Here is a 16127-nt window from a genome sequence, read left to right as displayed (position 1 = left end):
TTACCTGGATTATCCTATAAAATCTCCAGGAGACACACACCTGAACCCACACATTTACTGCTGTTTTTCATTATAATTACATTATAATTTTTTTAACAGTGGAATAACTGGCAGTGGAAAATGTATCACTTAGGCTTAAAAGTTCTGTAGAAATAAGTTCTGATGTGATAAATCCTCAGGTTTAGCACTGGAACATTTCCAAATTCCTACAAAAAATACTGTAATGTTCCTAAACTTAGCTGATTGATCTGTTTTGAAAAGGATTAATTTTCCTAAATGAGACAGGTGTATATGACTTAAAAAAAAAAAATAAAACAAGCACCCAGGTGCCAGTGGCTCACATTTGTAATCCTAGCTGCTCAAGAGGCAGAGATTAGAAGGATTGCATTCAAAGCCAGTTTGGGTAATAAGTTCATGTAACCCCATCTCAACCAATACATACATGAAGAGATGTGCCTTCTCTTCTTCCCTTTCGGCTTAGCCTGTTTTCCCAAGCATGCCAGAGGCTGAGATCAGGAAGACTGAGGTTCAAAGCCAGCTGGGAAAGAAAGACTGTGAGATTCAATCTCAACAGAAAAAGCCAGGACTCCTGTCATGCCAGCTACAGCCGGAAATGTAAACAGCCGTAAATAACTGTAAATAACCTGAGTAAAAAGCTATAGGCCCGGCTCAAGCAGTAGAGTAGTGGTCGAGCAAACAAGAACATTGAGTTTAAACCCCAGTAGCCTCAAAAAAACATTAAATAAATAGAAGGGATGATACATAGGAGTAGAACAAGCTTTCTTCAGGTAAGCTCCATGGAATGCCTATTGTAGAATGTGCTGTAATATCCACAGTCTCCCCACTGCGACATGGGCCTGGACCACCACTTCCCACACAAACTCATGCAAGGAAAAGTAAGGAGAAAGCCTGCTGCCTAGTGTTTCTGAACACTCAAAGAACTGAGGAGGCAGAGCTAGAGATGCCTGTGCTCCATCTGTGCCGCCTCCTTTAGGGAAAAAAGCCATAATAATTAGAGCAAACTGGGTTGGGCAACTTCCCACAAGTTATGCCACAAGTCCCACGCTAGGAGCGTGTGTCTGAGCCTCCGAGGGGAAGTGCACAAGTCCCACGCTAGGAGCGTGTGTCTGAGCCTCTGAGGAGAAGTGCACCAGTCCAGTTCCACGCTAGGAGCGTGTGTCTGAGCCTCCGAGGAGAAGTGTACCAGTCCAGTCCCACGCTAGGAGCGTGTATCTGAGCCTCCGAGGGGAAGTGCACAAGTCCCACGCTAGGAGCATGTGTCTGAGCCTCCGAGGGGAAGTGCACAAGTCCCACGCTTAGGAGCGTATGTCTGAGCCTCTGAGGGGAAGTGCACAAGTCCCACGCTAGGAGCGTGTGTCTGAGCCTCCGAGGGGAAGTGCACCAGTCCCACGCTAGGAGCGTGTGTCTGAGCCTCCAAGGGGAAGTGCACAAGTCCAGTCCCACGCTAGGAGTGTGTGTCTGAGTCTCACCAGCTGCCTTCGGCGGGTGTGAGGCAGGGGCTGGGCAGAGGGGAGCCCCGGTTGGCTCCATCTGTCAGTGTCTACGGTGCAAACATCCTCCCCGCGGCAGAGGGGGGAGGGGGGTTCACTACCAGGGTGAGGCTGTGGCATGCAGAATCTGGAAAACATGCTCAGATGCAATCCTTCCAGCTGGAAGCTGCAGCTCCAGGACCCACTGGCCCCTGGCCACGTTCAGCCCACGGACTTGGTCTGTTTGGCCAGAGAAATGTTGGCCCACACAGTGTCTTAAAATTTCAAACACGTTGAAAACGAGGGATATTTTTCTTTAAAAAAGGAAAACAGCTGCAGCTACTCTGGAGGCAGGGATGTGGGAGGACTGCAATTCCAGACCAGCCCCGGGCAAAACGTCAGCAAGATCTGGTGGCGATCACCAAGTCCGGCAGGGAGGCCCACCATGCTGGCTGCACCAGAGGCGGGGGCAGGGGGAGCACAGGCCCAGGCGAATGCTCAAACTGTGTCTAGAAAATAGGGAGCCAGGTGCCCAGCAGGAATGGGGTCCTGAGTTCACACTCCAGCAAAGCCCAAACTAAACATTAAGGAAAGGAACAGCAAGTCAGATGCACAGCTAAGGAGTCCCCACCCCTGACCAGCAAAGCACGCAGGCTGGAAAGCAGCTACTAGTGCAGTCACAGGGCCACGCCTCCTCCTCCCCCCAGCCAGCTGAACCCATGTCCTGTCCTCCATGCCCACCTGGCCCAGGGGAGGGGCAAGGGGTCTGTCCTCCAACAGCAGACAAGGGGTTGGGTAGACAGCTGTCCTCCGATACGGAACGTGGGCCACACCACAGAGGAGGACATCTCTCACAGAGGCTGCAGTTGGTGCATTTCAAGGATTGGATGGCAAGGGGATCTCTAGTCGCCACCTGGACCCAACTCCGCTTCTCTCTAAGTCACTGAATGTGAACCGAGAAGAGAGTAGCACACTTGTGCAGCAGCTCTTAGGATCTGTCTGTGGAGATGACCAACATGCCCGCCAAAAATCCAAAGCGTTGCACACATGCGAGGAGCAGTATTTTATTTTAAAGCTATGAGTCGGCCTCCAAAAACACAAACCTAGACAATTTTAACTCTGCCTGTGAAGCAATGTTCGTGAGCTGCCTGCCTGTTACACACGAGCAGGAAGAGTGTGGGATGTTTAATGTGATACAACCAAGCGTCTGTCTCCTAGCCCCCGCCCATTTACCACTTTAGCTCAATGGGGCTTGAAGTGTAAGTTAATTTCAAATTTTATTAGCTTTCTCTACCAATATTATCAGCAAAAACAAATAGCAGTGTAATTTACCTTAAGCAAAAGATGTTATCAGCTTGGGAGTAATGTAGACAGAAAGGAAAATTGAAAATAAAAAAACAAATTGCCAGTCTAATTTCCCATGCCGTTGTAAGAAGGCACACTTTAGTGATACCTTGTCCCCCAGATCCCAGTGAGCCCAACTGCAGAAGCCTGAGATACCCCAGCAGAAAGCACAGATTACAGGGGGCTGTGGGGTGCATCCTAAAGCATCCTAAAGCATCCCTAATCAAACAAACCCGCTCTGACGACCGGAGAGTGACCACAAATACCCATGACCGGTGGAGATTCCTGAGTGTGCACGGTATCCGTCTGAAGCCTTCATACTGCGAAGTGATGTGAAGCAGCAGCAAGCCAATTGGCTGATGAGCCAGCTGAGGCAAACACCTGCATCCCACAGGTTAGCAGACTTGCATTATGCTAGCAGAGGATCTGGGACGTTTCCACAGTCTTAAATGATAACCCTGGGAACCCCCAAGAGTTCGCTATGCCTCCTACTCCCTACATGGGAAGATTACAGTGAGATTAGCTCGTCCCTTCTTATTACTAGAGCAAAGGTCAACTCTTAACCATGGCCAAATACTAAAAATAAATGTACGTAGAGGTGAAAGGGGGCAGTGCCGGAGTCTCAGTTGGGTCCTGCCTGCTGCTCCCTGGACTACCTCAGAAAAACAGAATCACCTACTATCACAGCCAACATGTGCTCAAGAAAAGACTTAGTACCGCATTGGTGCATTTGACTGAACCACACCATCAAAAGACATTCACCTACCTGATGGTTTTCTACTACTTGAATTACTTTTTTTTCAAAATACTCATTCTCGAGATCTTCAGATTACTCTAAGTTTAACCATTCCAAGCACTATCAATGGCTGAATCACTAAATGGCAATTATTTCAGACGCATTAAAAAAAGAAAACCTAAGTAATTTTCACATTCTGCTTTGGATGGAGAATTAGAGCCCTATTACCTTGATGAGACTCCAGATACTTGGCAGGTCACAGTGTAACAGAATAACATTTTATATCCTCTATCTATCATCTATCTATCTACCTATCTATCTACCTATCTATCCATCCATCCACCCACCCACCCACCCACCCACCTGCAAGAACTGAAAGTGTGGAAAACCACGGAATTGTTCCTTGGTATGAGTGAAGAACTGGACTTCCTCTACACCGAGAGCTAACAGGAAGGAGTAACAACTCCTAAACATGTTCCTCTTGCTTCAAAGTGTAAGAATAGTGTCTGGGGTCATGGTGGGAGAATACCTAGCTAGTAAGTACAAGGCCCTGGGTTCGAAAGCCAAGTACCTACAGAAAGGGTTGGATTTGTGACCAGCAAGCACCATCTTCAAATGCTTGGGCACAGACTACTCCACTCTGGTCTTAAGCCCGTGGCCCCAACCACAGTGCTGGGTCCAGATGTCAGTTCTATGCCCAGTGAGAGTTCTCTTTCGGAGGACAGCATTCTTGTGATCACTGGCAGCCAACCCACCGCAAAGGCAACTTGTCAGCAGGAAGGGGAAAGGAGCAGACTTCTTGAATCAAACATCTGAAAACATCTCCCTTCACTGAAACTCAATTCAAACACAGGAAAATTCATTATTTGCTCATCTCCTATAAGATATTCATGATTTTATATATATATTTTATATATATATATATGTAGTGTGTATGTGTATATATATATACATATATGTGTGTGTGTGTCAATTTTCACACACATTCCACGAAGACCTTATATGTTATTGTTCAAGCTTTAAGGACAAGTCAAAACCAATAAAGAAAATTGTACAAAATGTATAATAAAACCATAATAGTAGGGTTGGGAAGGTGGCTCAGTGGTAGAGTGCTTGCCTTGCATGCATGAGGCCCTGGGTTCGATTCCTCAGCACCACATAAGCAAAAAGAAAAAAGCCGGAAGTGGCGCTGTGGCTCTAATGGTAGAGCGCTAGCCTTGAGCTGAAGAGCTGAGGGACAGCGTCCAGGCCCAGAGCTCAAGCCCCATGACCGGACCCAAAAAAAAACCCATAATAGTAAACTCAGTCCACTCAGTGAACATTAAATGATAAGATAGCATTGTCTTCTCTTGGCTCTTTCCTCCTAAGGAAACAGTCTTCTTTATTGTATACAGAACCATTCTACCTACAATGGGTTATTACTTAGAAAACCTAAGACGGTGGCTAAATATAGATTTTAAGCAATAGTCTAACAACATGAAAAATTTTCCCAAAACTAATAAATAAGAAATATAACCAGCACATGGATTCATTGCCAAATAACCTTATCTATTTCTTTCAAATACTCCACAGGAATTGATATTCATCTGACTTTTGTTACTATACAAATCCAAAGAAGCACAAATATCCAATAAAAAGTAAGCACTTCTTTTGGAACGCAAAAGGGCCATCTATCCATTAACAAAATAATCTGTCAGAACAGTTTTCTAATTAAACCACAATGTAGCATATACATATAATTTTATGTAATAATAAAAAAAATCATTAGTGCTAGGCACTAGTGGCTCACAGGTACAATCCTAGCTACTCAGGAGGCTGAGATCTGAAGATCTCGATTCAAAGCCAGTCAAGCAGAAAAGTCCGTGAGACTATTATCTCCAATAGACCACTAAAAAGCCAAAGTGGGCCAGGTGCTAGTGGCTCACATGTATAATCCTAGCTACTCAGGAGGCTGAGATCTGAGGATCACGGTTTAAAGACAGGAACGTCCATGAGATTCTTATCTCCAATCAACCACCAGAAAACCAGAAGTGGTGCTATGGCTCAAGTAGTAGACTGCTAGCCTTGTGCTGAAGGGCTCAGGCCGAGTTCAAGCCCCACAACCAACAACAACAACAAAAGGCCAAAATGGACCTGTGGCTTAAGTGGGTAGAGTGCTAGCCTTGAGCTAAAAACTCAGGACCTAGGCTCTCAGTTTAAATCTCAGGAGCAGCACACATATACATGTGCACGTACATACACATCATCATAAAAGTTTAATAAAGAAATACACAATATTCTCTTCTTAGACATTCCCACCTAATCATCAATAATAAACTATGCCTAGCTATCTTTGCTGAATATATGAATTAATGCCACTATTTAAGTCTTGTAAATTAACTCTATTTCTTTGACAAAACCACAAATAGAATTGCTAGTTCAATAAAAAGACTTTTTCATCCTTAATGAGCCATATTCACTCATTATTCGGGAACTCAGGTTCACCACACATTATCAAAAGTGTAGAAAACTGACCACAAGTTGAGAGAAACAAGGCTAACAGGAATAGTATTTCAATTAAGTAAACCAAGCCCAGTGCTCAATCATAATTCAGAAAAACTAGTGAATCTAAGTTTTAAAATGCCATTATGTATCAAGTATCATCCATGCAAGTGTTTTAACATTTGGGCCGATCTCCGACAATGCCCTGTCACTGAGTGGCACCCACCCTGAAGGGTGACTTGGAAAGAGAGTCAACACAACGACACCACGGAGAAGGCAAACGACACTCAGAAGCCACAGAAATAAGAGAAAAACTAAGCCAGAAAGAGTAAAACAAAATGAAGAATAAGACAATCATGAAGAATATGGAGAGGGGGGGGTTAGGTGGAGGAATTTTTCATGTTAGGAAAGGTCTCCTTGAACATCAAAGGAAAAATGAAAAGCAAAAGAATGTTTAAAAGCACACTAGCAAAGATCTCTAACCGGTATGACCCATAAAAGACCTACACTCCACGCAGACAGGCAGAGCAGATTACCAAGGTGTCCTGAAAATCCAAGAAGAAAATTAAATCTTCAAAAACCTTTGGAATAATGTACATTGTATTCTAATTTTTAAAATGCTGTGAGTTGGAGTGTGCTTAGTGCTTGAGTGAGTCCTGATTTTGATCCCCAACACAAATGGAAGAACAGGATGGAAGGAAGAAGAGAGGATAGGAGGGAGGGAGGGGATGCTAGCGTAAGCCGCTGGTCACAAGATCTCTTTTTCTTTGGAAGAACTGGTTTTGGCCTTGTGTTTGCTAGGCAGAGACTCTACCACTCATGGCCAACCTCCAGCCCGACAAGTGTCATTCTTGATTCAACACATTAAGTCAGATAAGTTGATGTTCGGTGAAATGAACCCCAAGATAAGGATTCACATGTTTTTTTCTTTCTTGCGATTGTTTCTAACACATTTATAAGATGATTTCTTTGTTGCTTTGTACGTCCCTCCCCCACGGTATAACCCCTGCTTTCACTGTATTTGATGTTGGTATAATTTGTGGAGGGGAAGGGAAATGGGAAGGGATAGGAAGGGGAAACAAAGGAGGAGGCAACAATGCTTGATAAGAAATGTACTCATTACCTTGCCCATGTAATTGTAACCCCTCTGTACGGTATTTTTACAATAAAAAAAAATTAAATAATGACTCTCTTCAGTGGTGGCAAAAGCTACAGAGACAGACTCCCGTACTGATACCAGGATTAGTACAGGCTATTTGAGAGCAATCTATCAATACACACCAAGATCCTTTAAAACCTAAATATCCATAGTACACCCTGGACATTATGTTGAAAACGAACTGTACAACTTGTGGGTGGGTGGGAAAAGGAGGGGAAATCTGGGAGAAAGTGAGGAAAGGGATGACACTGTCCCCCCAAAAATGTACTCTTGACTTGACTATGTACGTGCAACTGCTCTGTACACCACCTTTATGATAATTTTTTTTAAATTCCTAAATATCCTTAACAAGAGGCTGTCAATGTGTGGTCACGGGTCTCCTGGAACCTGAGACCCTTTCGGGGCCTACAAGGTCAAAACCATTGTAAGACATTACTTCCTTTTTCCCCTGTATGGGGTAAGACTTCCAACTCCTAAAAATAAATCAAGGCCAGGGCACCCTAACCAAATTAATTGTCATTGTATTCTTCACCTTCACACGTACCTGGAGAAAGATACATCTCTAATAAGAATACTCATTAATTACATCTCTTGTCCTCCTAAAATTCTATATGCCAAAATAAGTAAACAGCAAGCACACCTCCTGTGTGTCAGAATACGCTGTGTTGGGAATGCACCTGCAGGATTGTCTGAGCGCTGAGCTAGCCTTTTTCCATGCCACACATTCTTCCTTGAATGAACAATGAACAAAGTATAATTATTCAGATTTGGGTATCTGGCAGATACTCTCTCGGAAAAAAATGACATGAGCTTGTCATCTCAAGGAAAACAACTAACAGCATTTGTTGCCAATGATAGAATTCGAGCTTTCAAGGGAAATTCAAATACTAGAAAGCTAATATCCATCCCCATAAACTTGACAGCTGCAAATCTTACAGACTTCTGAGGAAATCAGTGTGACTATTAACAAATCTCATTTTTTGATACTGAATAATGAAAGGTAACGTTTGAAAAACTGGTATGGTTCATCATCGACATCTTCAAACGAAGAATGCATGATGAAGGAGGCAAAGTTCAACTGACTACATTGTAATATTGTGAAAAGTTCCTAATAAAGTTGCAGATTCCATACTACAACTAGTGTTTGAGAAAATACCACTTGTGGCTGGGCATGACTGCTAAAGCAAATAATCCTTGCTACTTGGGGAAGCAGACATAAGAATTACAAAGTTTAGGGCAAACCTGGGTTTAAAATATATATATATATTATATAATTTTGTGTGTGAAACTATGTATATGTATGTATGTATATATGCATGTGTGTCTATACATAGATACACACGCAGATCTGCATGTGTGTCTATACACAGATACACACACAGATCTGCGTGTGTGTATATACACAGATACACACACAGACGTAGTGAGACTCACAACCTACGGGGAAACACAAAGGATGGGCAGAACACCTGGAGCCCATCATCCCCAAGATGTGGGAAATATCAACAGGAGAACTGCGATCCAGGGCAGCCCAGGCATAGCGCAAGACCCTATCTCAAAAAGAACCAATGCAAAACAAGGACAGCAGAATGAATCCAGTGGCAGAGCACCTGCTTACCAAATGTGAGGGCATGTGCAAACCCCTGTTTCCCAGGGGGTTGGATCTATAGGTTTTCTGCAGTAACAAAAATAGCTAAAACTGACCCCAAATTATCTAAAAAGCCTACTAACTTACTGTTCCCTTTTTCACCTTCATGGAGGCTGGAGTTTCCTCAGATTCTTTTACAAAAAACATGTCAAGATGGGAGGTGTGGCTCAGCTGGTAGACTGCCAGACAAGGAGTGAAAGCATCAGGTACTGACTTGAGTTCCAGTTTCAGACAAATAAAAACACGTGTGGCAACAAATTCAATGCTAAAAGAATCGAATTCCCTCACGAAAGGAGGCGTTCATTTGCAAAAGAGCACAGCAGTGTCTTTTCTCACTATTTTTTAAAACATTACTATTCTCTGTATGTTTATAAGAACACTTACTAATTTTTGAAATAAATAAGCGCCCAATTTTAAATTTCTCAGATTATATTTATATTGGAGTAGATATAACTCACATAAACAAAATTTCTTTGGGGATCTTTAATACTGGTTTAGAGTATAAAGGAATGTGGAAACCAAAAGGGTTGAATATACTTATGACATACTCACTTCCAAATTCTGGGAGATGACAGTAAGAAAATAAACAAGCTTGACATTAGGACTGTGTGAAAAAAAATTTTTAAATCTGAGTACAACACTTGTATGACAATGCTCACAATACATCCGGTAGAAAGATTTAACCACCAAAGGAGGAGAGAGGGTGATTCAAAAAAAGAGGAGATGAGAAGTAGCCAATCCCTAGTGGGTATGCCTGTAATCCTAGCTACTTGGGAGACTGAGGTGAGGAGGACTGGTCCAAGGCTAGCCTGAACAAAAGTTCATGAGACACCTTCTAGGCATGGTGGCAGGCCCCTGTCATTCCAGCCATGTGAGACTGATGACCAGGGCTCCAGGCAAGCCCAGGGAGAAAGGCCCACAAGATTCTATCTCAGAGCCAGCCTGCCACTGAGCAAGGCCTGTTAGCTAGGAGGAAAAGAAAGCTCTCCTGCTCACACCCAGAAGACACCCCTGAGTGCCATCTCCCCTCTGGCACCTCCCATGCCAGTCCTCCCCGGGGCTAATTTGTGGTCAGTTTGCAGTTAGGACTTCTCCATAGGTGGTAGGGGCAGAGGAATGTGCGCCTGGCCTGACTCAGGGCTTCAAGCATGTGTTGTGACTCACTTATACTTAAAACCAGGGGTGGCAACCTGGTCATATGCCCAGACCCCTTCCAAACGCTGACTGGTGAGCCATGGTCCCTCGTGTCCCTATCACTACCCCACCACCATAGCCCTGAACTCGCCCACACCCCAAATCCTAGGAAACACCTACATTTCCCTCAATGGTGTACTTTGTATTATTATTAAACTCCTTGCTTGCTACTTTGTATGTTTGTGTGTATGTGTGTCTCCATTTCTTCGTTGGAGATGCCAAGAATCAAGCCTTCACCTGTAAAGGATCCTGTAAAGGATCACAGGAGTGCCCCCCACATCCTGCTTGTTCTCTGAACAAGGTCGGGGGTCTCCCTGACCCCTTTCCCCCAGGCGGGCACAGTCAACCGCCTATTCCCATCTCCTAAGTAGCTGGCATACAGCAGGTATGGGCCTCTGAGCCCAGCACTAAATAGCTCTTTAATTCCTTTTGCAGATTATTTTGACCTGTCTAAAGAAAACTGCCTATACCAAGAAAACTGGTTATTTTCTGAAGGTATCTGGGAGGTGTGAAATATATTTGGGTGGCTCATGAATAAGGGAGAGAAGAGTGTAAAAGAAAAGCAAGCTGGCATGACGTCCCACAAACGGAGGCCTTCCCGAGGGCTGGCAAGAGTAGCAGGAGGTTACTTCTTACGGAGGACAAAATAAATAAGGAGAAATACAAAGCAGAAATGCATATACATAAATTGAGCAGAATATAAAAAGTGTGTCTTCTAAAACTACCCAGAAAAACCTTCCTTTGCTTTGACTGGCCAATCTTGACCCATTTCACTACTCATGAGTAAAGTCAACACAAGTTAACGACACAAAGTTAAATTCCAATTTGTCAAATGTGTGCCTTATTGGCAAGTCTGGCAAAATCCCAAGGGTTCTACATAGATAAATATTGCTTTAAATTAAATCTGAATATTGGAAAGAGGGACAGTTTATAGACTAGGAAAACCAATCCACAAAAAAAAAAAAAACTTAGATTAAGAAAAAAAAAAGTGTCACGTTTTACTTCAATTTGTATTGACATCTATTTGCAATCGTTTCTCTCTCCTCAATACCATGCTAACAGATCGAGACCCAACCCAAGGCCACAGCCCAAAAAGCTCCTCAACAGGCCACAAATCTAAATGGCTCAAGTCTGGATTTGGCTCTTAATCAGATCAAAATAAACACAACCACCACCAAGAAGACAAGAGCACACTATACTTTGAAGACAGCACAGCCATGATAACCCAGCTGTATGGAACTGGTTCTTCATGGAATATGTGGGTATATTTTTACATCTTGAAGATGCAGAATCTTTATTACATATCCTAAAGACCTTTCTTACAAAGTTGAGTAACCCTCAAACTCACTGAGACATGTTTGGGGGAGGAGGGAGATATGAAATACACCTGGAGAGAGAGAGAGAGAGAGAGAGAGAAAGAGAGAGAGAGAGAGAGAGAGAGAGAGAGAGAGAGAGAGAGAGAGAGAGAGAGAGAGAGAGAGCGAGAGAGAGCGGCCAGTACTCAGAACAGACTCGCTGTGTGGCTGGTCTAAGTCCGAAACAGTCACCTCTTTGAACCAGTCAGTAGCGTGAGACCATTCGGATTCTGCAAACCTGGTTTCCACGGCCAGTGTGGCAAACTCTATTTACTCCTTAAGTCTACAATATTATTTTCCTTTTGCCAAGACCCCGTTGGCACAACCCATTCCCAGTATCCCTTAACTAATTAGCATGCACTGAAGAAGCACCTACTGTGCGCCCACCACCAAGCTTCCAATCAATAAGCACCCATGACCTGCAAAGGGCTGGTGCAGGGGTAGATGGATTCTCTTTCCAGATACTCGTCCAGAGCAAGGCCTCCTGTGGCACAAGGTTTCTGAAGACCCTGGCACAAGCACTCACCTGAGGACCCTGACACAAGCACTTACCTGGGGCCCCTGGCACAAGCGCTCACCTGAGGACCCTGACACAAGCACTCACCTGAGGACCCTGGCACAAGCGCTCACCTGAGGACCCTGGCACAAGCACTCACCTGGGGACCCTGACACAAGTGCTCACCTGGGGCCCCAGGCACGCGCACTCACGCGGGTCCGGGCCGGGCCCCGGGCAGCGCACTCACGCGGGTCGGGTCCGGGCCGGGTCCGGGCAGCACACTCACGCGGGTCCGGGCCGGGCCCCGGGCAGCGCACTCACGCGGGTCCGGGCCGGGTCCGGGCTGCGCACTCACCCGGGTCGGGTCCGGGCCGGGTCCGGGCTGCGCACTCACCTCGGGAACCGCTGCCGCAGCCTCCGCAGGCTCTGCCGGGTGGGCGGCACGGACACCAGGCCCCGCGCGATCTCCTCGTACTGGGCTTTGGTCAGTATCATGGTGGCCTGGGCCGGGGCGCGGGGCGGGACCGAGAACCCGGGCGCGGCCCCCGCGGCGGGGCCGGGAGGTGCGGGGAGGGCTGACAGCGGCCGGACCGCGGCCCCGCGACCCTCAGCTCGACCTTTGCCCCCGAGCGCCCCAGCTGCGCGGGCGGGACGCTGACGCGCGAGCGGCTCCGCGGCGGGGCGGGCTTCGGCCCCCGTGCCCTCACTGGGCGTTCTACGCAGCCGCAGTGTGGCCGGCTGAAGCCTGCCGCCGCCATGTTGAGTAAGGGCAGGCCAACCCGGAAGTGGCGGCGGCACACGGGGCCGCTCGCCCCGGGGGTCTCGGAGCCGCCGCGTCCCCGACGAGGCCCAGCCCGGGACAGGTCACAGGTGAGCCGGGGCCGCCTCCGCCCAGCCCGGGCCTCCGGGGCCTCCGGAGCCTCGGGAGCCGCCCGGCACCGACGGCGGCACGGCCGCGCCCCCCGCACGCCGAGCGCGGGATTTGAATGCTGCGGCCTCGGGGCCGCCCCGCCCCCAGCCGGCCCCCGAACGTTCTAGGCGCCCGGGACGTTTGGAGCTTTCTGCAGCAGCCCCTGCTTTCATGCCCTGGCTGCGGACCTAGCCGGGTCGGGTGAAAGCCGGCCCCGCCGGCCGGGAGCCTTAGCGCCTCGGGCCTCGGGCCTCCTCCGCGCCTCGGGCCTCCTCCGCGCCTCGGGCCTCGGGCCTCCTCCGCACCTCGGGCCTCCTCCGCGCCTTGGGCCTCCTCCGGGCCTCGGGCCTCCTCCGCGCCTCGGGCCTCGGGCCTCCTCCGCGCCTCGGGCCTCCTCCGCGCCTCGGGCCTCCTCCGCGCCTCGGGCCTTGGGCCTCCTCCGGGCCTCGGGCCTCGGATCGGACCCCCAGGGCGGGGCCTGAGGCCGGGGAAGAGCGGGACCCCTGAGGAACGATCGCCGACCCCGCGTCCTGCTGCAGCCTCGAGTCTCCCCCCCCCATGGGAGAGAATAACTGGCGGTCTGGAAAGGTCAAGGGGACCCCGGGTCATGCCCAGGGAGAGCTCTGGCCTTGCCAGCCTCGGTCATTCCTCCAGGTAATCATCACACTCTCCTAAGCCAAAGGGCAAGGATCCCTTTTTTTTTTTTTTTTAATACACACTGCATTTCCAAGAATGTTTCAGCTGTGCGTGTGTGTGTGCGTGTGTGCGCGTGTGTGACACCATTTCATCTTCTGAAGGCATCTCAAAGTCCAGCCTCAGAAGTAGATCCTAAATTCAGCAACCAGAAAAAATGTCCCTTCCCCACCCCCGAATATTTACATCAGAATGTTTTCTTCACATATGCTTTCTGTCTAGCCCTGGTTGTGTGACATTCGTACATAACTATTTATTTATGGCAGCACAGCCTGGAGTTGCCACCTGGCTCGTTTGCCGCTGACCCTGCCGTGACTTTCACATGAAAGCCAGCTGACGATAAGCAGACACCAGTTGATTCTCCCCATTCCTTTCCCCTTCACCGCCTCCCTCTGCAGTTCACAGCCACCAGACTTTTATAGAAAACATCAGTTCAAGGACGCTTGTACTCATTATTTTTATAGCAACTCTTCTCTCTGGCTCTTGTCCTGCGTTTATCCTCGGAACCCCTAAGGAAAATGCCAAGTTTGTTTTTCTGTTTTTATTTTTAACATAGTGGCAGTTTACAGTTTTGACCCAAATCCAGTAGATTGTTTAGAGTTGGGGCTGAGAGGAAAGCAAAATGATGCTGTCTTTTCATTGGCCCTCACAATAGTTTTGATTATTAAGCACCCACAGAAACAGCACAAATGTTTGTCATTACTTAATTGGTCTCTTTTACTTACAATTTGAAATGGATGGGGTTGGGGGGATTTGCCTCTAAGGCCTTGTCCCTCCCTCCCCTCCACCCTGCCCCCATCTCTCACCAGGGACCCCTGGGTTCCCCAGTCTGCTCTTCTTCTAGCACTTCCTTCCATGTGCCTACAGACTAAAAAGCCAAAGCACCAGTGACTCCCTGTTCAACATCAATCAGCTAAGGAATGTGTGGCCTGGAACAACCGACAGCCGCTCTGATCCTGAGTGTCCTCAGTGGGACCCTCCCCAGTGGAAAAGGGATCGTCTGAAAGGGAGAGAAAGACCCCCAAATGCAGTAGGAAATCACACCACGAAAATGTGCTAGAAGCTACAGACTTGAGAGTGGACCAGATCTGTCTGAAAGGTGCAAATAGTGAACAACTTTAAGGTAGTTAGAATTTGGAAGAGAGTCATTGGAAAGTACCTTAATCAGTGTATTGACACAATGGACTAAAAGAAGAAGAATAAGCCCAGTCCCATGCCTAGAGTTGCAGGCAAAATGAAAAGGGAGGAAAGAATCGCTCAGTTTTCAGCCCCTAAGCCGAATGCATGGGTTTGTTTTTAATACATTACTTTGTTTTGGTGCCAGTCCTAGGACTTTGAACTTCAGGGTCTGGGTGCTGTCCCTGGGCTTTTGTGCATAGGACTAGCACACTACCACTTGAGCCAGATTTCTGCTTTTGGTTCAAACATGTCCCCACCATGGTGGCTAATTGGAGCTAAGAGTCTCATCTGCCCAAGGTGGCTTTGAATCACAATCCTTAGATCTCAGCCACAGGAGTAGCTAGGATTACAGGTGTATGTCACCAGTGCCTGGCACATTTTTTATATTATAACATCAATCTATTCATGGAGTCTCTGTTAAAGTTACTATATTGACTATGTTAAAAAAAAAAAAAACCTAAACTGGCGGCATCTACTTACTGAATAAAAAAAAAGAAGTGTCCTAATATTTGAGCACCTATTCTGTATAAGAATTACCCTATTAAATTCTTTATCTCATTTAATCTTCATAATTACTCTGTAATAGATCTTACAGCCCCTGCTTTATAGATTAAGAAACTAAGTCTCAAAGATAGGAAGGATTTGCTTGCAATATCTAGTAACTAATTTGCAAAACCATGATTTGAGCTAAAGTTAATCGGATTCTAAAGTCTAGTGTTCTCCCTACGGCAGTGTACATCAGAAAACAATTTGAACACTCTTTGGCTGAGTTGCTCTCAACTAAGTGCGTCTTTTCTGAAATAGCCAGCATCCTGCTTCAGCCACCAGGATGCCCATTGGAGGACCACTGACCTTCCATTTGGAGGTGTAGCCCAAACAGACTTTTAAAAGATTGGCCACTTTCACTGAAGAATGTATGCTTTTCTCTTTACACTCTGAGATACCACCCTGTTCATTACTTTTATCATCTGTGTGACCAAAATAACTAAGGACAGTTTGGAAGGAAGATGAATTTTCAGTCACAGCTTTAGAAGACTCAGCGCATGGTCACTTGGCTCTGCTGCTCCTGGGCTCATGGTGGGGGAAGCAGTGTGGAAGGGCGCTGCTCACCTCACGCCACAGGCTAGCACTCAGGACCCTGCTCTCCAAGGATCCACCCCAGCGGCCTCTGCCCTCCAGCCAGGCCTTAGCCCTCAAGGGTCCTGAACCTCCTGCTGCCACTACAAGCTGGAGACCAAGAATTCATCACATGAACTCTTCAAACCATAACACCATCTTTGACAAACAAATCCCACTTCTCTATATTTGCCATCCTTGAGCAATAAGTCATTTTCACCTTGGTCCCCAAATCATACAATCTCCTAGGAATAAAAGATAAGAATAATTCAGTTGTTGAGGTCTACCACTATTATCCGATTTAATGAGGAAAACAAAACATAGAA

General features: G+C 46.8%; 1 protein-coding gene across 12 annotated transcripts in view; it reads right to left on the bottom strand.

The window, feature by feature from the left end:
- The window catches only part of Cdin1 (CDAN1 interacting nuclease 1), a 207743-nt gene extending 195145 nt beyond the window's left edge, over positions 1-12598 (bottom strand). For 8 of the 12 annotated variants that reach the window (XM_070005746.1, XM_070005747.1, XM_070005751.1 and 5 more), the window contains exon 1: positions 12298-12598. In XM_070005746.1, the coding sequence (XP_069861847.1) occupies positions 12298-12398 (101 nt within the window). In that variant the 5' untranslated portion in view covers positions 12399-12598. Of the gene's footprint in view, positions 1-3067; positions 3169-12297 lie in introns of those variants that run through there. The other 4 variants (XM_070005752.1, XM_070005753.1, XM_070005744.1 and 1 more) reach the window with 4 other exon arrangements.
- Positions 12599-16127: the final 3529 nt, after the last annotated feature.

The sequence above is a fragment of the Dipodomys merriami genome, unplaced genomic scaffold, assembly GCF_024711535.1.
Source record: "Dipodomys merriami isolate MVZ:Mamm:240054 unplaced genomic scaffold, mDipMer1.0.p SCAF_69, whole genome shotgun sequence".
Classification (NCBI taxonomy): Eukaryota; Metazoa; Chordata; class Mammalia; order Rodentia; family Heteromyidae; genus Dipodomys; species Dipodomys merriami.
This window is presented reverse-complemented; position numbering and strand designations above follow the sequence as displayed.